This window comes from Choristoneura fumiferana, chromosome 14 (genome assembly GCF_025370935.1).
Source record: "Choristoneura fumiferana chromosome 14, NRCan_CFum_1, whole genome shotgun sequence".
Lineage (NCBI taxonomy): Eukaryota > Metazoa > Arthropoda > Insecta > Lepidoptera > Tortricidae > Choristoneura > Choristoneura fumiferana.
Window position 1 is genome coordinate 18,525,849 of NC_133485.1, and position 23,204 is coordinate 18,549,052.

General features: G+C 40.5%; 2 protein-coding genes across 3 annotated transcripts; one reads left to right on the forward strand and one right to left on the reverse strand.

Annotated features, from left to right (window-relative positions):
* The first annotated feature begins 9,414 nt into the window (after nucleotides 1-9,414).
* Nucleotides 9,415-14,997, forward strand: LOC141435359 (pyroglutamyl-peptidase 1-like). The gene is made up of 3 exons (XM_074098068.1): nucleotides 9,415-9,763; nucleotides 10,432-10,667; nucleotides 12,475-14,997. Exons 1-3 carry the CDS (start codon nucleotides 9,539-9,541, stop codon nucleotides 12,701-12,703), a joined length of 690 nt encoding a protein of 229 aa, XP_073954169.1. The 5' UTR covers nucleotides 9,415-9,538; the 3' UTR covers nucleotides 12,704-14,997.
* Nucleotides 14,998-16,958: 1,961 nt separating this feature from the next.
* On the reverse strand, nucleotides 16,959-20,657 carry RpS9 (ribosomal protein S9). 2 transcript variants are annotated; one of them, XM_074098070.1, is made up of 5 exons: nucleotides 20,574-20,657; nucleotides 20,139-20,165; nucleotides 19,162-19,390; nucleotides 18,386-18,572; nucleotides 16,959-17,153 (listed from the first exon to the last, which is right to left on the reverse strand). In XM_074098070.1, exons 3-5 carry the CDS (start codon nucleotides 19,382-19,384, stop codon nucleotides 16,979-16,981), a joined length of 585 nt encoding a protein of 194 aa, XP_073954171.1. In that variant the 5' UTR covers nucleotides 19,385-19,390; nucleotides 20,139-20,165; nucleotides 20,574-20,657; the 3' UTR covers nucleotides 16,959-16,978. The 2 variants fall into 2 exon arrangements, with proteins under 2 accessions (XP_073954171.1, XP_073954172.1); XM_074098071.1 differs by lacking the exon at nucleotides 20,574-20,657 and adding an exon at nucleotides 20,419-20,502.
* Nucleotides 20,658-23,204: the final 2,547 nt, after the last annotated feature.

Sequence of the window (23,204 nt, forward strand, 5' to 3'; positions counted from 1 at the left end):
AAAGAGCTGAGTGCTGCCGAGTGAGATGTGAGCAAGCAACTTTTGCATCCAAAAAAGTGTAAGTACTTACAAGCAGGGCTTGTTAACGTTACCAAATTCACACTATAAGTAACGTTAAATAACGGTAAAAATCATACATATACCTAGTACCGGTAAAAAAATATAACGTTAAATGGTAACTTAACTATAGTAACGTTACCTGATTAACGTTATTTTTACCGGTAAATTTACTTTACATTGTAGGGCTAGTTAACGTTACCAATTCACATTATTATAACGATACCGAAGTAACATTCGGTAATATTTGCTATGCTACCGAGTGTTGCCAATTTAGCGACTGTCGCTAGAACTAGCGATTTTTGCTTAAGTGTTAGCGACCAAAAAGGTTTTGACGACAAAAAATGGTTTAGCGACTTATCTGGCGACTTTTTAACCGACTTCAAAAAAGGAGGAGGTTCTTATGTTCCAATGTTAGTATTTTTATTATGTATGTTCGCCGATTACTCAGTCAATTGTGGATCGATTTTCAAAATTCTTTTTTTATTCGAAAGGATAGTCTTTTGAGGTAGTCACATTGTCACCAAGTCAAGATCTGATGATGGGATTTTAGGGAAATCGAGGGCAAACCTCAATTTTAAAGGCACACCTATGGCGATTTTGGCATTTTTAGCATTAAAATAAGCATTTACATTCAGAAAGTATCATTTGTAACTTATACCTGATGAAGAAGACCGTGATGACCAATGGAACTCATCAAAGCTAAGTAATGCTCGCTCGTCTATAAACGATCATGATGAATATACCTAGATAAGCGACTAAGAAGGAGCTTTAAGTTAACTGATCTGATGCTGAAGCTGGAAGGTAGGCAACGGAACTCTGTTATAAAACAACGTACCTAAGCCGTGTTTTGGGCTTAATGGAATCGTTGTGAGATGTTCTTTGGCTACGAATCACTAAAATGTGAGAAATAAAGAAAAATTATAACAAAAAAGAAAAAATAAAAAAATAACGGAAAATGGAACTGACTACAAATCCTTGAAAATTTTTTTAGGTACAGTCACCAGCATTAATATCTGCTACAGCGGAGTGTGCACAAAATATCTGACACGTCCTTCGGCCTAGAAATAGAGTCGTATCAGATATTTATGCAGATTTGTTGTGTCGGATATTGGTGCTGGTGACTGTACTAGTAGCTCGAAGTCGGTGACTCAGCACGACCCAGCAGGATGGAACCCATAGTATGTAGGTGAGGTAGACGACTATTGTTTCATTCCTGCAGGGCTACTACGAAACCCGAAACTCGAAGTTCGTGTCGTGGTCCCTCCCTCTGACTACTACTACTACTAGACTATTGTAATACGAGAGCGAGCGAGAGGGACGGTATGATTTGAACTTCGATTTTCGAGTTTCGTAGTAGCCCTGCACAGTTGTGTTTCGACCGCGCGTTGATTACATTACAACGCCACGCAATGACAAAGTTTTCGGCGAAACTGCAAATGACAGCAGATCCACTCTGAAAAAGGATGGAGTGTCGTATTTCAAGTTTCTTTAAATTTACGAAATTGCATAACTATCTTGATGTTTTTTTAGCATTTTGCTAAAAAATTTACATTTCAATTGCTAAAACAAAATATGCTCGCCCCGTGTTCGTATATGTCTTTTTCGCACCTTAATCAAACTCTCGAGACAAAAAGAGACAGTCTAGCTTCCGCGGAGTGGAGAAAGCTGTGGACTTGAATAGTCTATTTTTTTATTTTAATGTTGAACGTAATTATTAATAACTTAATTTAACTTTGTTTTTCTATTAATTTCATTTTATAAATTGCTGTGTTAATAAAATTATTATTGAGAAAGGATACTATATTCATTTTGTCTGGCTTTTTTTTAACATTAATACATTGACAACATGAAGTTAAACATAATTTGTTAAAGAAATAAAGATCATTTTCCCAAAAAGTGATTCAAAGACAAATATACGATCTCAATATAAGTATGACATATGCACTGTCCGACCCTCTAGCTATATACTCAAAAAGAGCACTTATGTAAATGGAATAAAAGTTTATAATCACTTACCTGAATATTTAAAATCATTAGATGGTGCACAATTCAAAAATAAACTTAAACAATTTTTGTAGTGCGAGTGCTTTTATGATCTAAATGAATACTTTTTGAAAAAATATTAGAATTCATGTAAAAATAATAAATTATAATTATATTTAAGTAATAAATTGTACGTCCGAAATGGGCAAACTGTTGAAACTTCTCATGCATAAATGTTAACATAATTTGTACACGGTTTTGAACAATAAACGTTCCTTATTTCTTAATGAAAGTTTAGAAATTTCATTGTTCGCTATATACAAATTCAGCATGTAAGTCATCTACTTGGTTTTTAGGTTCCCTTATAGTTACGGACCCTTATAGTTTCGCTCTGTCTGTCTGTCCATCCGCAGCTTTGCTCAGGGACTATCAATGCTAGAAATCCGTACTTAATTTTGCAGTAATATATATGTAAATGAACTAAAATAATTTCCTTGCTTGCTTGCTTGGAAATTATTTTAGTTCATTGATATGGACCTCCGCAAAGTAACCCCTGATTCAATAAATTAATATATATGTAAATTATGCCGACAAAATGGTTCAATAAAAAATTAAAAATATTTTTCTTTTGAGTACTATATGTAAAGTGGGAATGTTTTTTTTTCTCATCCAACCTTGTAGTGTGGGGTGTCGTTGGATATAGTCTAAGGAGGTGGCATGATTTTTTAAAACGTTCTTGGAAACGGAATAATTCTCAAGAAAACTTAACCGTTATAGTTTTTCTCGTAAGTTCGATATACCTACTACTATTCTGATTTTTTCACCCACCGGTTTACATTTTAGAGGGGGGGGGACGCTCGATTTTAATGAAAATTTGCACTTTAAAGTTGAATATTTTGCAAACGAATCACTGAATCGAAAAATCGTTTCAGCAAGCCCCTAATGGTTTTAAAAGACCTATGAGACTGAGAGGTGACAGGATTTTTTAAAACGATCATGGAAACGGTTAGATTAATTTTTATGTGTTGTAGAGTGGTCTGCCTGCTCTCAATGGTTACAACTTGCGACTTTGAGATATAGCGCATGAAAAAGGCTTCATTGTTGCGAAAAAAAAAACGATAACAGAAATGGTCAGTTTTAGTACATATTCAAAGTATGGCGTCTCCTCATGTGAAACGAATCGGTCTGCCTGCTCTCAGTGGTTGTCTGGTTGTATATCGGAGCTATGACGCGCGCAAGTCGCTATATTGTTGTGAAAAAAAATACCGGCCAAGAGCGTGTCGGACACGCCCGAAATAGGGTTCCGTAGCCTTTACGAAAAAAATGAAGTACTTAATATTTTTGTAAGGATTTCATATTTTGTACGGAATATTCCAAGTTTAGGTATATTTTATACCTTAGGCTGGTATTTACTAATAAACTTCTAATAATTCTCAAGCAAACTTAGCCGTTATAGTTTTTCCTTGTAAGTTTGATGTACTTACTACCATCCTGAATTTTTTCACCGGTTTAGATTTTAGAGGTGGGGGGGGGGACGCTCGATTTTAACGAAAATTTGCACTAAAGTTGAATATTTCGCAAACTAATCACTGAATCGAAAAATCGTTTTAGCAACCACCTAATGGTTTTAAGAGACCTATTCAAGATACCCACACTACAAGATTGGGTGAGAAAAAAATCACCCCCACTTTACGTCTATGGGAGGTACAGTCAGCGTCATTTAGTACGTAGGAGTCACGATCACCAAATACTTGGAAACATACAAAATAGTCATTACCAGTGACTCAGTCAAAGCGTTCAAATTGTTCGAGACATCCATCGTGTACAAATATACCGGATCCGTACACAATACGAAATCCTTAGAAAATATTAAGTACTTGATTTTTTCGTAATGGCTCCGAAGCCTTTCTTGGGCGTGTCCGATACGCTCTTGGCCGGTTTTTATCGGTCAAATATAAGTCAATGTAGCCAAACTTTTTACTTAACCAAACTGTATTGAGCCATGTATGAGTTGGTGGTGTTAAACGTGTTATTTTAATGAGGTAAGTACAGTGAGGCTTTACGATATGTTCAAAGAAACTCATTCATTACAATAGAGTTTTGAAATAAATAACAACCATCCGTTGTCTCCGCTTTACTCCACTGCCTCCGTTCCGCTCCACTACCTCCACTCCGCTGCCTCCGCTCCACTCTACTATCTCCGCTCCGCTGCTTCTGCTCCACTCTGCTGCCTCCGCTCCGCTCCGTTGCCTCCGCTCCGCTCCGTTGCTTCCACTCCGCTCTGCTCTGCTGCCTCCACTTTACTCACTGCCTCCGCTCCACCCACTACCTCTGCTACGTTGTCTCCGCTCCACTCCACTGCCAACGCTCCACTCCGCAGCCTCCGCCCGCCGCCTCCTTTCCGCAGCCTCCGATCCGCAACCTCCACTCCGCAGCCTCCGCTCCGCAACCTCCGCTCCGCTCCACAGCCTCCGCTCCGCAGCCTCCGCTCCGCAACCTCCGCTCCGCCCCGCAACCTCCGCTCCACTCCACAGCTTCCGCTCCGCAACCTCCGCTCCACTCCGCAGCCTCCACTCCGCAACCTTCGCTCCGCTCAGCAGCCTCTGCTCCACAACCTCTGCTCCGCTCCGCAGCCTCCGCTCCGTAACCTCCGCTCCGCTGCGCAGCCTCCGCTTCGCAACCTCCGCTCCGCCCCGCAACCTCCGCTCCGCTCCGCAGCCTTCGCTCTGCATCATCATCCTCATCCTCATCCCGTAAAATGAAGCAATGGAGTGCCGAAAAAGTTTCTCGATGAGGGCTACGGCATAGATGTCGCTAGCGTCACTGCTTAAGTGGCTAAATAAGAAACAAACAAGCTGAGATATGAGGTGCATAGGGGAAATTCGTGTCGGTACCGTTGACCATCAGTGGTGTAGCGGTATAGCACGCGGTACGGAATACCGAGGACCTGGGTTCGATTCCCAGTGATGGTCTTATTTTTCTGGTTTTTCTGTGCATCTATATTTCAGTTTGTATTTTCAATTTAGGTTTTACGGGATGACCGTAAAAGTAAAAATTTGGAATTGAAATAAAAAATACAAAAAGATTCCAAAAAACCAATCTTAACCATTTTAATGACTGTAGTTTTTGATTGCCTTGACTTGAGGTTTGATTTTTTCACAGCTTTCGGGACTATTGACCTGAGTTTAGGGTTTTAATTTCAACTCGATACCTATACTCCGCGCGTTTACGAGATAAACGGACGGACAGCAAAGTAATCCTTTAACGGTTCCCTTTTTATCCTCTTGAGGTACGGAACCCTAAAAAACATTTGTTCCGACGCTTTTCAAATTTCGACCTATTTACTTGAAAATATGAGGATGAAAGTTCTTAAGGAATTCCAAACAAATTTACGATCAGTATATTTATTACAAATATGTGTAGCTATGCTTACTAAAAATGCCGTCTTAAGTATACTTAATCCTTACCTTACCCTCCTAACTTACAATAAAGGACGTAAGGTGTCAAGAGCTCAATATGAAGAATTAGTCCTTTTGTGTTGGCAGGGTAGAATACACGTCGTATTGCTAAAATGTGGCTACCCGCAAAATAATGTATGTTTTACCAAAGAACATCGGATGGATGGAAGAACAAAAAAAATAGTTTATATCTATAGCAATGTAATAAAAATAGGTTATTTCGGTAAACCGTAGAAGTTTTTATGTACCTACTATTATTGGCAGAATAGGTATCCTAAATAAATTAAATACTTCCCATTACATATTACATACGATTTAACAATCGAATGTTCAGAGACAAATCCTTTAAAAGGAAATATTTTAGTGTAAGTAAGTAATCTTTAACTAATAAGGTTTCAAATGATTAAAACAATAAACTTTAATTTATAAAACATTCAATTGTATTTATTTCCTAAAAACTCGAAAATCAATCATATTCTAATAACTTGTCGCTCGTACAAAGTCACATAATTTTCCGTGAAATCCGCCGTGAGTCCGCGAGCAAGCGCCAACTTGTCAATGGGCGCGCGAGAAATTGAGGTTCCTACCCTGCCTACTTCCTTTTGTAAATAAATAATGCTTTCTAAAAGTATCGCGATTAATACATGAAATAACTAATTAGGTACCGAATAATTCGTTCAAGTTTGTAGTCATATATTTATTGTAATTTAAAATAATAATGCTTAAATACATAGACAGACACATTTTAAGTAGGTTTAAATAAAAATATATGATTAACGATTACATTTATTTACACATCTAAGCCATACCTACATACCCTATAGTACTAGGGTATTGCGAAAGTCAGCCCTGTGTGTCTTACGCACACATTGACGCGTGTACAGACGTCGTCGTGCCTATGTAGATTCAAGGACGCGTATTTTGTATGGCGTGGCCGCCCTGTGGCGCCGTTGTACGTTCACGACGCCGTAACGTGCACCGCGCGGCACCGTGGCCCATCGGCCGCCGCGCCATTTTACGTTGATGACGCCGCAATGTGGACATGTGGCCGGCAGGGCTACTACGAAACTCGAAGTTCGTATCGTACCGTCCCTCTCACTCTCGTATTAAATAATATAAGCGTCAGCGGGACGGTACGATACGAACTTCGATTTTCGAGTTTCGTAGTAGCCCAGCGGGCCCTTCAGTCCCAAAGTAAGCAAAGTTTATGCTATGGGTACCTAACCTACTAAGCATCGAATAAACAAACATTCAACATAATTTTAAACATTTAACATTATACATACATACTTAAATTAGTACATTACTGCAGAGGCCATGAAGTAAGGGATTGATGGACGAGTTCGGGGTAGACGGATAAAACGAGTCCAGCAATCCCTGTTCTGGCCGAGGTTTGTGTAGTGCTTTTCTCAAACAATGTGAGGAAATATTTCATTCATCCATCCATCCATCCATCCAGCCATCCATCCATCCGTCCGTCCGTCCGTCCGTCCGTCCGTCGCATCGCATCGCATCGCATCGCATCGCATCGCATCGCATCGCATCGCATCGGTGCAAAGCGATGCGAAGCGGTGCGAAGCGATGCGAATCGGTGCGAAGCGATGCGAAGCGGTGCGAAGCGATGCGAAGCGGTGCGAAGCGATGCGAAGCGGTGCGATGCGATGCGATGCGATGCGATGCGATGCGATGCGATGCGATGCGACGCCAAGCGACGCCAAGCGACGCCAAGCGACGCCAAGCGACGCCAAGCGACGCCAAGCGACGCGAAGCGACGCCAAGCGACGCGAAGCGACGCCAAGCGACGCGAAGCGACGCCAAGCGACGCGAAGCGACGCCAAGCGACGCGAAGCGACGCCAAGCGACGCGAAGCGACGCCAAGCGACGCGAAGCGACGCCAAGCGACGCCAAGCGACGCGAAGCGACGCCAAGCGACGCGAAGCGACGCCAAGCGACGCGAAGCGACGCCAAGCGACGCGAAGCGACGCGAAGCGATGCGAAGCGATGCGAAGCGATGCGAAGCGATGCGAAGCGATGCCAAGCGATGCCAAGCGATGCCAAGCGATGCGAAGCGATGCCAAGCGATGCGAAGCGATGCGATGCGAAGCGATGCGAAGCGATGCGATGCGATGCGAAGCGATGCCATGCGAAACGATGCGATGCGAAGCGATGCGATGCGATGCGATGCCAAGCGATGCCAAGCGATGCCAAGCGATGCGAAGCGATGCCAAGTCATGCGAAGCGATGCCAAGCGATGCGAAGCGATGCCAAGCGATGCGAATCGATGCCAAGCGATGCGAAGCGATGCCAAGCGATGCGAAGCGATGCCAAGCGATGCGAAGCGATGCCAAGCGATGCGAAGCGATGCGAAGCGATGCCAAGCGATGCGAAGCGATGCGAAGCGATGCGAAGCGATGCGATGCGAAGCGATGCGAAGCGATGCGATGCGATGCGAAGCGATGCCATGCGAAACGATGCGATGCGAAGCGATGCGATGCGATGGATGGATGGATGGATGGATGGATGAAAAATATTTCCTCACATTGTTTGAGAAAAGCACTATACAAGCCTCGGCCAGAACAGGGATTGCTGGACTCGTTCTATCCGGCCTCGTCTACGACTCGGCCGTCTACCCCGAACTCGTCCATCAATCCCTTACTTCATGGCCTCTGCAGTAATGTACTATTATGCACCCAAGACTCGAGAACAGATATTCGTATTTCTCATACAAATATCTACCCCTATAAATTTCACCTTGATACCTCCACGCGTTCCTGAGAAAAAGCGTCTTAACAGAAAGACAGACGGACAGAAGGACAAAAGTGATCCTACAAGGGTTCCGTTTTTCCTTTTGAGGTACGGAACCCTAAAAACGACGAGGAATGCGCGTATTGCGCGTGCATACTCGCTCGATAAATGAGGATAATCTGCCATTTAACGTTACCCAAGCTTACCGGTAAATAGTAATATAAATACCGTTAAAATGATTTAACGATACTTTTGAATTAACGTTAATTTAATGAATAGCTGATAACGTTACCATTTTTTATACCGGTAAAAAGTTGTATAAGTAACGGTAAATCGTTTAACGTTAATTATGATTTAACGTTAAATCTGTTTGACAGTTGGTAACGTTACCATTTTTTAACGGTATTTGAAGCCCTGCTTACAAGCTTCTTGGATGTGAGATGACTAAGTCATGACTTGTTCTTTAAAAATAATGTAAACAGTGGCCCAACTCTTTATTAGTTAAACACAGGGTAATTTTATTTTTTAATTAGTTAATAACTATTTTCGTGAGTCTTTTAGACGATTTTTACAAGAACTCATCGTCATCGAGCTAATTTTGCTATTGGTCACACCAAAACATATTTATTCGGTCGGTAAATGAATGATGAATACATTCGTTCATCTGTTCCGTTTTGAGCTTTTTTTGATAATTGCAATTTTATGAATACCTTAGCTTTATTATTCCATCGCACTAGTTTATTTTAAAAATATTATAAAATTAAGTTATTTATTAAAATACTTAACACGCAATCTACATTAATTAAACGATGTAAAAAAAATATAGAAGTGGGAAAACTAAAACTATTATTCAATTGTATTTTCATAATCTTAAGTTTCTTTCATGCATATATATTATAAATCAAAGCAGTATATGTATTTAGTATTTTAGAACAAGAACCTCTAAAAATCGAGAAAATCAGCAACAATGGGTTGCCAACCAGAGAAAGAGAAACGGAACGTACATAACATTTGGTTACATTTTACCAAAGCATTTTACTAGGCATTTTACATTCACTTCACTGTCCCTTGTCAAGTTGCTGTCTTTGTCTATGCTTCAAGTTTCAATGCTACCACCATACAGACACTGATAATCAGCTGACCTTTCCTTATCATAAACGTCAAAGTGTCAAAACATTGTGGGTAGGGTGAGGGCGAGCGAGCTTTTATTTTCCGCGAGTGACACATTCTTTCTTGTTCATTGACAAACGCTGTGATTATTTGCTTTACATCTCTTGCTCTCCGCTGCAAATATGTGTAACGACTTAGACTTTTACATGAAACCAATAGTCCTGGTCACGGGTTTCGGTCCCTTTGATGACCATCCCGTGAACGCCAGCTGGGAGGCTGTGAAGCTGATGAATAAGGAAGCTATCGAGGATAAACACCGCATTGAACTGGTGACGCTAGAGATCCCTGTTACCTACCAAAATGTGGATGAGTTCGTGCCAGCGTTGTGGGAAACTCACGAACCTAAGGTAGGTAACAGCACAGAATAAGTAGTTAACAGTACCTACGATGTAATGGAGTAGCAAACGAACAGACCCAACCAAATGAAGCCTGATGGAAAGTGAACACACCCATTAGAGTTGCCAGACCTTTTTTTGGGCTTTTTGTGAGCAAAAAGCGGGATTCTTTCGTCAAAAGCGACAGTATAAAAAAGTTTATAATCAGTAGTTTTGAAATGCTTATCTTTTTATGTTTAAAAAAAAATATTGGAACGTCCCGCCAAAATCAGGACACTGCCTCAGCTCAGACCCTAACCTGAAAATTATTAAATTACCTATAGCAAAAAAAATATATACATAGTGGTACATTTAAGCACTAATAATGCCAAGACAGAAAATAGTAAGCAAACATTTTGGGGTCCTATTTCTTTGTTGCACTGGGGCCCTGGGTTACCTAGCTAGACCACTGAACAAAATTGTATTCCTCCCAGGCTTTAACAGGTTTCATGTCTCATGAGTCACATATGACTCATGCATTTTTTTACCTTACTAAAATTATTTTATTCCTAGTCATTACAAATTAACATGATTAAATTTAAATATATCTTTTCTGATTCAAAATAAGCTTTAGAAATAGTGCAAATCCACTCCTGAATAAGGAAAAGAAACTACAATTTTGGCAAATATAATTATTTCAGCTTATGATCCATGTGGGGGTCTCCAGCATAGCAAACTGCTTCACCCTTGAGACGCAAGCTCACCGAAAAGGCTACCAAAGACAGGACTACTTTGAGCAATGTCCTGCTAACCATATATGCACTGCCGAGGGGGCTATCAGGATACACACCAAGCTCAATGTGGAACGTATTTGTAAGGAGTTCAATGATGGAGCAGAGGAGAATGTCAGCGCTGTTTCTTCTAAAGATGCTGGGAGGTAGGAAAAATGTAATATTTTTCTTTTTATTAGCACATTATTTGCATAACGAAACCTAAGATATTTAAAAACGAAAAAGTTTTCTGGTGCATCTAGGGTTGCCATACGTCAGGATTTGTCCGGACATGTCCGTATTTTTGACCCTTTGTCAGGATTACGGCCGGACTTGCCAAGTGTCCGGATTTTTAGAAATGACCTCATTAAAAAAAAATTAAACATTTGTTTTCATGATACATTTATTACACCGTTTTTATGAGTGAAATGATAAATAACTAATCAACAAAATTAATAATACTTCTTTCAAAGCAACTGTTACAAGAAATGTCAGGACTTTTAGGGTGATGTCAGGATTTTTATTTTTTTTATATGGCAACCTTAGGTGCATCAGATTTGGGATTCAATCAATATTTTCAACTTCAAATCTTATCTAGGGCACTTGAATATTTTATAAATTATATGAATAAACAGGAATGAGATGAATAAACACAAAACCTGCATATAAATAAACACAGGAATCATAGGGAAGGAAAAAAATAAAATAAAAAATTTACATATAAACTAAAGTTCAAAATATATTAGCAAGATTTGTTGACAACTAAAATCAGCTGAAATTATTTATGGTTGTTTTGGTAATATTTTATTAGTTATTTATTAGCTAGCTCTCTTGAATAAGCAATAAGAAAACATACAACACTTATTTTGTAATATTTGGTATGTACGGAACCGCTAATATCAATTGTGAAGAAAAAATTGTGACTCACTAATCTTTACATCAATCTTTATGGAAATAAAAGAATTTCTCATATTTTATGTCACGCAGTATGGCCGATAAATAAATCTTGACTGATAATAAATCTTGCAACTATGGAATAGGTATCTGGATCTGCTTTATGTATAAACATAACTAATAAGGGCAATGACGACAGTGCAGTGCAGTGAAGCGTGGAAAACTGCAACGCAATCTCGTAAAAATAAAATGTACATGATCAACCTTATTTTAATTTAAATTTACGTACATACAGATAGAACTACAAAGTGAAGCGGCCAGTAAAACTTTGCATACGTAAGGCGCCATTCTTTTATTTATTACGCAAGACGATTTTTGCCAGTTCTCAAGACCCCTCCCCCCTTGTAAGAAAAAATACTTAAGACATGGCCAACCGACACCAACCCCCTTAAGTAATACGTGATGTGATGTGATGGGCAAAGTACGGCTCGCCAAGGGATTTAATCCGGCCCACCGACGTTCGTTCGAAGTGAATAGTACCTACCTGTATAGCCCACGATCATAATATAATTTCATTATTTGGCAAGAACATAAAAAGCATAAAATACAACGGTCTAATCCTGGCCCTCCTCTAAAATATTTGTAACTTTCCGGCCCCCATGAAGAAAGTTTGCCCAACACTGGCCTATACACATCCCACTGCCGGGCACAGTTCTCCTCTCAGAATGAGAACACTTGGGCCGTAGATACCACGCGAGCCCAGTGCGGATCGGGAACTTCACACGCACCATTAAATGTTTATGGTATTTTTCCGCCCCCTACTACGCTACGCCACTGATAAAGGGTCTTATTGACTCATTCGACAGACGTGATGACGCATTCGTTTACGCTTTATTTGGCTATTATTGTTTATTAGTCACGATTCATCGTTTCACGTCAAAAACCCATAGAGTACTTGCTAACCACGCTTACATGCATTTAAGTTTAGCATGCAAATAAATTCGCCTAGCTGCAGAAAAAATTGGCAGCAAAAACGCGTTTATTTAACGAAACTCATAAATGTATATTTTCTCCTTTCAGATATCTCTGCGAATATATCTACTACACGTCTCTCAGCGTAGACAACACTCGGACGCTTTTCGTACACGTCCCAGACACGAACCTCTATCCCTCGGAACAGACGGCCCGCGGTCTCGAGAAGATCCTGGACCTTTGCCTCGAGCAGATCAGGGAGGCTGAAGACAGCAAAGAGGTCGCAGAAGTTCCGACGGCTATGTCGGAGAGTAGTATTGAGAGCAACAAGGTTTAAGACTACGAAGTTGGGCGAGTACTTCGACGGTAGTGCTAAGTTTTTTAATGCCTTTGATAGTTGCCGTGTTATGATAAAAGCATAAATGAAAAATTATGTTGTTAAGATCGAAAGCTAGTGCAACAGCTGTATCGAGCATCACTGTCCCAGATTACTCGCTCTTTTTCCCAACAATATACTTTTTCATTTATGTCTCGACAACTGACGAAGGCATTAAGAAACTAGAAGCACTGTACAACTTTATTGAATTGATATTAAGGTTAAGGTTGAGTATACTTAGGGACTGTTTCACCACCCATTGATTATTTGACTGATAAATGTGATGCAGTCTCCGTCTATTCGAACAAAACATAAGCCACGTATCCACTAGAGGCAGCCTCGGGCCGAGCGGCTGCCTCGCTCCGAGGCCGCGCAAGTGGAGACGCTGCCAAAGGCACGGCTCAGACTGAGGCTCCTTTGAGCACGGCCAAAAAACCGACAAAATATGGCTCGGCTCGCGGTGCTCGGCCTGAGGCTGCTCTAATGGATACGCGGCTATACAGAGACGGCATCACATTTATCCGTCAGATTAATTTAATCAATGATGAAACAGGGGGTTAGTGTAATAACTTTGTCTGCATCAATGTCTTTGTAGTCGAACAAATTGAATCATGACCCAGGGTGGAACCTTTGTGCTACTAATGTCATGTTGACATCTCATACTTTTGTCAAGGGAATCATAGTGAAATTGATTATTAAAAGGTTCCACCCTGGTTCAGGATTAAATTTGTTCGACCGTACACTAGTTGTAGGTTCACGTAATTCCAGTTTTGCCAGTGCCATTGTCATAACGTGCATTTAGTTCAGCAATAAGCACCACTTGAATGTTTACAGATTCTTACTTATACGTTGGAATGAGCTAGGTTTGCCAACTGTAAGAACTTATGTACCTTTATTATCGAACCTATTATATTTTTCCTCCTTACTACTATTTCAGCTAGTTCGTCAGTTAAGTGCGGTTTTCGTTGCCCGTTTCTACTATCTAGTTTTCATTTTTATCAAATACTGAACATTTGGTATTAGGTTTATGGACGCGCCGTTTTTTCTTCAAAATATTTCTTTGTGTTCTATATTTTTTCCCGAGATATAGTTGGTAGCCCTAAATGGGACTGCTTTTAGAGTAATTTAACGAGAAAATAAACTTTAACCTTTGAAATCCACTATCAGTCATGGGGCTGTTCTGGATGTTCTTGGACAGGCCTACTGTCTACGTATTTATAAGATGTAGTGTAACAGTACCGTACGAAGTAATTTTACGTAATCTAGATCGTAAGGAAAATTGAGAATTATAATAAAAACGATTTGTATCAATTTATAATTTTCTCAGAATAATACTTAGGTACCGTTTAGAACCACGAGCTTTACAGAAAAGGAAAAAATCGTGAGGAAAACTGTACAAACATGCAAAGCGATTCAATGGTGTGTGAAGTACCCAACCGCGCTGGCCCCGCGTGGGAACTAGGGCCCAAGCCCTCTCATTCTGAGAAGGCCTGTGCCCAGCTGTGGGACGTATATAGACTGGGATGAAGACCATTTAGAAACTTAGCATTATGCTAGCTTTTAGGGTAAGGACCAAGAATGTAATGTAAGCAACTTGTATACATAATAATAACAGAAGCGAAACTCCATCAATAATCAGTGATTATTAATCACACACTAGCCAGCCCACAGGACGTAAGTGTAGCGCTGAACTTTAATTTCTGCGCATGACAGTCGCGCACTCACCTACGATACCTTTGTACTTTTGAGCTTTAACGGTCACCGCTAGACTTACGAGTCGCGGCCTGTACTTTGTCGACTAACGTACCCGCTCATGCATTCATATTCAACACGTCTGTGCTGTAGTACGGCATAAGATAGCCGTAGAAAGAGATGATAAATACGATTGCGTGTGTCCACGCGTTAGATAATCCAAGGTCTAAGCATATTGGATGAACGTAAAGTTTCTCTTCTAATAAAATTATTTGTAAGAGTTGTTATATTCTTCAGCCATTCTTGCAACAAAAATCAAAATTAAACCGTTTAGTTAAGTGTCAAAATAAAGTAGCCCATAATCTAGATCCAAAGGATATTATTGAATGTTTCAAGTACCTAGTACTATTTTATTTTTGTTCAGTTATTATAACTCCACTCCAGTATTATTTACAAAGTATTTTTACGCGGTGGAGGTCTTAGCCTTAAAAGCTCTAAATTTATTTATATAATTTATGTGACAAGCCGATTATTTATTTTGAAAATAAAATTATTTTTGATGACAACAATTGTTTTTTCTATTGAATCTATTCCAATCATTTTGGTCAGTTACGCCAAGTTCAGTATCTTACAAAAGAGAATTTCGACAGTTATAGTTATAATGAGTAAGTACTCATTTTGAGTCGCCGTGTTGTACTCAATGCAGCAGAAAAGAAAACGCGACTCACAGTTAAAAAAAAAATTACGCTCGTCTGTCTTCACCCTGGTCGTACGTTTAATGTTATTTTTGTAACATGGAAAGTTTTTAAATTTAATCACATTTATTACCGTAACATTCATGTGAATGTTTTAAAAATAATAATAATATAAATAAACAAATAATATGATCATGTGTGAGTCACAAGTGATTCCTGCAGGCAACCGGTTAACCCATCGAACGCCCTGCGCGCCACAGTGGCGCGTATCTAAGTACCTACTCGTGATCGATCAGTCAATTTTTGTTGTTAGTTTCGATCACCTTTTAACATAGGGTACTAGCTTACCCAAAAGTCGTTGGTCGCGCGACGGGTTAATTTTCGGAATACGTGCGTTTCACATTAACCCTTAATAAGGCAGAGGCGATTTAGCGACCACATGCATTGACTTTGAAATTCAACCTTATTGCTTTAGTGATAAGTTACAATATTGATTGTAATTATTGAAAATACTACTAGCTTTAAAAATATCCTTTGTCAGGTATATTCGATAGCAGCTTTTGATTGTGGTAGTGTGCTCCAACAGGTGGAGCCTTATTAAGGGTTAAGCTTTTCGATGAGAGAAAGGAAAACGAAATAAGCCGGCGAATAATTTCTCTTCCCCGCTGGACACGTGCCCAGGGCCCAGCGATTAATTGGGGCCCCCTAGCCCCTACTCCATTACCAAACGATAATCGAAAGCAGCATGTTGTGCCCAGGTCCTCTAACAGGTGAAAGACGGCCGTTTCTCGGGTGTCTGAGAAGTTCCCAATCGGCATTGAGCCCGCTTGGAAACTGCATTCTATTGACCGCAATGTTTTTTCGTTAGCGTAAAATGCCACATTTCCAAAATACTACCATTACCTATACTTATAACATACCCATTATATACCAGATGTACAAAATAATACATTAGACATTTTTATTACTGTTTATTCATGGTAATTTGAAATATTTTTTTCTAAATAAATCCCGAAAACACTACAACTTGAGCGTCCACTGGATCGGAATCGGAGCGTACAGTCAAGGGCAAAGATATCTACACGGCTAAAGTTGCAAAAATATGTATACACGGCCTTAATGTGCATAAAGTCGTACATACATATTTTTGTAACTTTGGCCGTGTCGATATCTTTGCCCTTGACTGTACACGCCCTGTATGTACGAGGCGTCGGGTATTTTAAAAGATATCGTAAGAAAGTAATGCCGATGTGGTGCACGCATAGATACCGTAGAGATCTATACAAAACAACAAATCCGTCCATTTCGTTATGCCGGCTGTACACACTCGCCTCTCGCCTCTCGCCGAAAGTCTTGGGCGAGAAGCTCTCGACGAATGCACACCATGTACACACTTGTGCACGTCATTTGAACCGAGGATATCGGCCACGATGGACCTGGAAACTGCTGCTGCCGTTTGTCTTTGTGCTGTTAGTTATTATCATTACTTACACATATATCATATGTATACACATATACGATCGTTGGACCACATTTTTAACCGATAGCGAACGTCTTTACACAAATACAGTAAGCGGGCAACTAAATGAACGAGTGTGTACATGCTTGGTCTCGTTTACCTCGCGAGAGCGGACGAGACCCTTTGACTCGGCCCCAAAAAACCGACACGCGGCCGAGGCGATCCGAGGCGAGAACCGAGCGGGCGAGACAAGGCGAGAGCATCATGTACACACTCGTTCTCGGTCAGTCTCGGGGTGTCTCGGCGAGTGTGTACAGCCGGCATTACGGTCTAGATAGGTATATTTAGTGAATTTAAATAAAACAGCAGCTAAGTCAACAGATTTATTGCTTAATCCTCTTCCTCGTCGTTAGCGGCGCCGCCGGACTGGCCCTTGCGCAGGTTCTTCCTCTTGACGCGGCCGGGGCGGCCGCCGCCGAACGGAGACTTGAGCGAGAAGTCGATGTGCTTGCCAGAGTCCAGACGCACGATGAACGACGGGATGTTTACCACTTGCTTGCGGACGCTGCGGGGGATAAGACGAAGTTAGAAAAAAGTTTCCGGTCCCATGAATCACTATGACTCATGAACGCAGTTTTATCTTAGGTGCGTTATTTATTGTCTAAATAAACGTGGTTTGCGCTTTGCTCGACAGACAAGCGGAACTTTGTTGTATTAAAACACAAAATTCTTTTAAAGGCGATTAGCACGCGCTAATATCTTTCGTTTGGCTCTTTTTCTTAGGAAAAGCGACACGCCCAACAAGAGAACACCACGCTTACTAACCATTCCCTATTATTCCTAGAGTAAAACTGTAAAATAATGGTGAAATGAACTTTACCTGCATCAGTCTCAAAGAGACATAACATTTCAAGACATTGGAATCAACACGAGGTTGACCAAGTGGTCTTTAGGAACATTTCAAAGCCATCACAGCTCATGTGCAGTTCTGCTACCTGTTAGATTAGTTTACTTGATGAAAACTGCTGTTTTACAACATTTACACATCAAATAGGTGGTTGACTAGGATGGATTCCAGAATTATCCATAGTACAACAAAAAAACTAACATGTCTTAGACATGTTAATTTTTCTGTAGTTTTGTATTTAATACTTTCTTTCACTACACAAACTACAGGAAATATTTTTCTCAATAATCCACAGTGCAAGAGATGGGAAAACAAATTGCCAAATCCATGCTTATTGGTTTGGATGCAATCTTCTGGGAATTTATTTTCCAACTTATTACGACCAAACAAATAGAAAGAAACCCTTTTGCAGTACCCAGATTGCAGAGAATATTTATAAATAAAAAAATAATATTTTCAGGTGCGCCGGGCGGGCTGTGAACCCGCATGACTAAACAACTTTTTTTTTGTTATTAGCAGAATGGTCAACGAAATAAAAGTTTTCGGGTGCGCCAGATTCAAAATCCCAAAAACTTTTTCATTTTAAAATAATCTTAGACATCAATAAGCAAACTTTCTGCTACTAAAAAAAGCCCAGTGAATCTTTAAAGCTTCATCAGATGGTCACAAAAATAACTGCAAGACATTATTATCAGGGCTTCTGCTAGCTGACGCGGTTTGCACAGACCGGGTGAAAAATAGTATGAGCAGCGCTAACTTCGCGCATCACATCAGACTGATTTTGCCTGTACCCACCCGCATCCGCACGCGTGCTCCCGCTCGTGCACCCGCAACAGCTAGCGTAGGCTCACAAGTGTAGCAAATCTCTTAGTTAAGTAAGAACATATTACCGGATGTGCCTCTGCCTAATGAGGATACGGGCGTGATGGATGGACTTGGCGAGACCAGCCTTGAACACCTGGGTCTGGAGACGGCGCTCCAAGAAGTCCTCGATCTTCAGACCGAGCACGTAATCGAGCTTCATCTGTTTCTCATCCAGCACTCCGATGCGGACCAGCCGACGGAGGAGCGCGTTACCTGAAAGGAGGATAGTCAGATTGGGAGGTTCCAGAGGGTTTGGAGAGAAAAAGTCGTCGAGTCAGTTGAATTGGGTGTCAACATTAATGTTTTGACAAGAGGTGTCATTGTAATCATCATATGAACTGGCTGGTAGTTGGATTTTGATGACTGGAAAACATTATTTCGCTCTATGCTAGCCATCAGTAGTGTGGCGACGTAAAAAACTACTTACTCTCATAGCATTGTTGCCGAAATTATCAGTGACAAAGAATATGTTGCATAAACTTAGTGCAAAGTGTTGCATCTGAAGTCCTGTTTAAACTCCAGGTTGCCTAATCGAAATGTTCACTCTAGGCTACTGTCAGCCATACTAAATACGAAATAAACTGCAAAGTCCAGCCAAAAAAACAAAGCTATACTATTATCTCATCACACGTCAGCCCATCCCATAGAGTTTTGGTCTCATATGACCACATACAAAACAGAAATCTCAATTTTCTCGCAGACAAAATAGCAGCGGGAAAAAGTTAGAAGCTACTGTTGTCCTGACGACATGTGGCGAGTTAATAAAAAGCTTTGGTCTATATGTATGTAGGGTTCTTCTCACCCTCAAACAATCTCTTGGGATCCTTCTCTTCAAGGGTCAGCAGCTCACGGGCAGCCTTACGGATGCGCGCCAGGGTGTACTTGACCCTCCACACTTCACGCTTGTTGCGGAGACCATATTCGCCAATGATTTTCAACTCCTGGTCGAGACGGGCCTTCTCGAACGGGCGGCGGGGTGTGACATAGGTCTTGGAAAAGACCGAAGGTACTCGGTTGTTCACCATGACGAGCTGAAAGAGAGGGAATTTCAGGTTAGATTGTGTTTATTAAAAACAGTAGTAGTTTGTTTAAAAAAATCCACATCATAATAATGTATTTTGAAACGGAAAATGAGATCTATCAGATTGTTACTGGCACACTCAGAACTAGTATTTTAAGTTGCTGGAATGTAGTTAGTATATCAAACTTTCAAGGAAAACTATAACGGCTAAGTTTGCTTGAGAATTATTAGTATTTTATGAGTAAATAGCAGCCTAAGGTATAAAATATACCTAAACTTGAAAGACCCCGTATAAAATACGAAATCCTTAGAAAAATATTACTAAATGTTTTCGTAATAACTACGGAACCCTATTTTGGGCGTGTCCGACACTCTCTTGACCGGTTTTTTTTTATGTTAATGCCACAATGGACTAAGGACTATGCATGATTTGACAGGATGACAGGACGACAGGACCTTGGGATTCAAAAGAATGTATAGGCACATGTAAAAAAAACTGGAGATCACTTTGACAAGCACAGTGTAATCTGTGTAATAATTATTTGGAGGTTTGTAGCCATAGAACGTTGCAAGCACAAATACTCCAACAGTCTGTGGATGATCTGTCTGAGCAAATTGAGCTTGGGAATCAATGCCCATGGCAATTAGTGTTGCCTTCTTGTCCATTCAAACCGTCAAATAGTTGACGATATGATCTACTTAAAGGCATAATTTTAAGGTTATAAGTTAACAAATTTTAAAATAAATGAAATAGTTACCTCGTTTTTTCAACGTGGCTCGTCGATCTGAAATTAAACAAGAATTTTATTTAATCGATTAGGAATTTATGGTTTAACAAACTTAAATACCTAGTCTTTAAGGGAGTTTGTCGCCTCGAGCCGTGGCAAACACAAATGACTAGAATAAGACAAGCCGAGTGAGTGTCCATTCTAGCCGCGTGTTTGGGAATCAGAGCCCGCGGCAATTGATGTAGCATTTACCCTCATCAAATCGCCATCGGACTAGCCGATTTGAGCTATGACACTAAGGCCTGTTCACCTTTTAGGTTATGCTTATGCCGCAGTAATCCAGATAAATCACAGGCACTACACTACTTTACAATAATAAAAACTATAAGTAAGTCACAGGACCATGTTTTACTACACATCAACCACTTATTTCTTATTTTTATTAAAATAAATTAAAATATTCACCTCGTTCCGTCAACGCTGCTCGTTGATCAAAACAGAAAGAATGCAATATGGCTGAAACGTCAGATACGGTTTTTTTTTTAATCTATAGACAATACATATTTTTCTCTGCTGGAAAAGGAATAGATACCATAGAACTACATTCTTTTGCATAACATTAATTATCCTAAAATGAACTCGCATAACAGATTTAGCATAACATAATTGTGCATAACATCGAAATTGTATAATTATAAAAAATCATAATACTTATTTAGCATAGTAATGAATCCGCATTATTGAAATATACATAAAGCCACATTCAGATTTGTGTATCGTGTTGTGTTGTGATGCTTTCTGTCGTGATGGCTACTGTTCACATTTATGACGCACACAACGTGTTATGATTATGACACACACTGGCGCGTGCACACTAGTCCAACGCGTTGTGTCGTGTCGCTGCGCCGCCCCCCGCACCTAATGCCCGCTCCACACTTAGCCCGCGGATCGCGCGCAATGGCTGCGAAGGGGCGCGAACGCTAAGTGTAGAGCCGTTTCGCATATTCTTCGCGGTTTCGCGCTTTGTTCCCCAATTTTGGTCGGTTTTTTGTCCCGCGTCAAAGGGAGCGCGAAGCGCGAACGCGACGCGAACGTGCATGACTCCACACTCGCAGTCCGCGACCGAGTGTTTGGACCTGCACCGTCGTTGTGAAATTGGTGAAAAAAATGAGCGTAACATGGACAAACGAGCTGGAGTTACAGTTTTTAGAATATTACCAAGCGGAACCCATTTTGTGGGATCCTAACCGAAAGGACCGCAAAAACAAATTAAAAACTCACGACGCATGGATGCGCATAAGCGTCCATTTCATTTAACGTTGCGAACATAACTGTGAAAATACCGCGAACCATTGCGAGTGTAGAGTCGTTGTTAAATTCGCGGCAAGTTCGCTCCGCGAAATCGCGCCGTGATCCGCGGACTAAGTGTAGAGCGCCCATAACCCATTCTGACGCGGACCGGGATAGCTTGTGATGCGACTCAACACAAGCAGTCACAACACACTGCATCAGATAAGTGTGAACGCAACCATATAAAATGTACGAAACCGATACCGTTCAGCAGGGCTACTACGAAACTCGAAGTTCGTGTCGTGCGGTCCCTCTCGCTCTCGTATTATAGTATAAGTGTCAGAGGGACGCGGACGAGCTGACGCGTTACGACACAACACAACACATAAATGTGAATGCGGCTTAAATGTTATAAAATGAATTCGCATAATTTGTCAAGCGAGTGAATTAGCTTGGTCAGGGCAAAACCGACTCAGTTAGGTTAGGTTCAGGGTAAAGCGGGAGCCAAGCATGTTAGCGTAGCTCCCGCCTTAGCCTTCGATGTTAGGTATTTTTTTATAATAGTCCAATAACACACACATTTTTTCACTTCTCAAATCTAAAACAATATGGACAATCAACATAATAATTTTATGTTTATAATGTTTAATACAAATGCAAAGTAATGTTATGCTTATTAAATTTATGCCGACGTATCGTTATGCCAATTCACATTATGCGCATTCAGTTTTACGAATTTATGTTATGCGAATCAATATGTCCAGCAGTGGACGTCTTTCGGCTGACATGATGATGATGATGATGAATCAATAATTATCCTACTAATATTATAAATGCGAAAGTTTGTGAGTGAGTGAGTGAGTGAGTGAGTATGTTTGTTACTCTTTCACGCTGAAACGGCTGAACGGATTTGGATGAAATTTGGTATGTAGATAGCTGAACATCTGGAATAAAACATAGGCTACTTTTTATCCCGATATTCCCACGGGATAGGGATAAAATCTCGAAATATCAACCGCTGTGCTTAGAGTCATGAAATTTGATAAGTAGGTAGCTGGACGTTTGAAATAACACATAGGCTACTTTTTATCCCACGGGATAGGGATAAAATCTTAAACTAATAACCGCTGGGCTTAGAGCCCTGAAATTTTGTATGTAGATAGCTGAACATCTGGAATAAAACATAGGCTACTTTTTATCCCGATATTCCCACGGGATAGGGATAAAATCTCGAAATAACGAAATAACAACCGCTGGGTTTATAGTCATGAAATCTGGTAAGTAGGTAGCTGGACTTCTGGAATAACACATAAGTAGTCTACATTCTATCCCGATATTCCCACGGGATAAAATGTTGAAATTTCAAACGCTGGGTTTAGTCTTGAAATTTTGGTCAGTTGTTCGTGAGGAAACCTGCACAACCCTGCAAAGGTATTCAATGGTATGTGTGAAGTTCCCATCCCGCATTGGGCCCGCGTTGGAACTACGGTCCAAGCCCTCTTATTCTGAGAGGACGCCTGTGCCCAACAGTGCCCAGCAGGATTAGGATAGGCTGGGATGATGATGATGATGATGTTCTTAACACAAAACCCTCAATTTCAATCACAAAATCTAGAAAAAAATATATACATACGTATATGAAGAACATAATAGGATTTAATAGGAAGGAAATTTGAGAGAGAGAGAGAGAGAGATATTTATTTACAAAAATTTGACACACGAGCGATTAATATTTTGCTTTCGAAACCACAAATTGCACCGAGCTTACAATTACTTATAAAAACCTCCAAAAGATGGCGCTGCCTG

Bases quoted from the DNA above. Each gene is read 5' to 3' on its own strand.
- LOC141435359 (XM_074098068.1), top strand. From the start codon at position 9,539: ATGTGTAACGACTTAGACTTTTACATGAAACCAATAGTCCTGGTCACG. The intron at 9,764-10,431 runs GTAGGTAACAGC...TAATTATTTCAG, and splicing joins GGGAAACTCACGAACCTAAG to CTTATGATCCATGTGGGGGT. The intron at 10,668-12,474 runs GTAGGAAAAATG...TTCTCCTTTCAG, and splicing joins TCTTCTAAAGATGCTGGGAG to ATATCTCTGCGAATATATCT.
- RpS9 (XM_074098070.1), bottom strand. From the start codon at position 19,384: ATGGTGAACAACCGAGTACCTTCGGTCTTTTCCAAGACCTATGTCACA. The intron at 18,573-19,161 runs GTGAGAAGAACC...TCCTCCTTTCAG, and splicing joins TCCCAAGAGATTGTTTGAGG to GTAACGCGCTCCTCCGTCGG. The intron at 17,154-18,385 runs GTAATATGTTCT...TATCCCCCGCAG, and splicing joins ATTAGGCAGAGGCACATCCG to CGTCCGCAAGCAAGTGGTAA.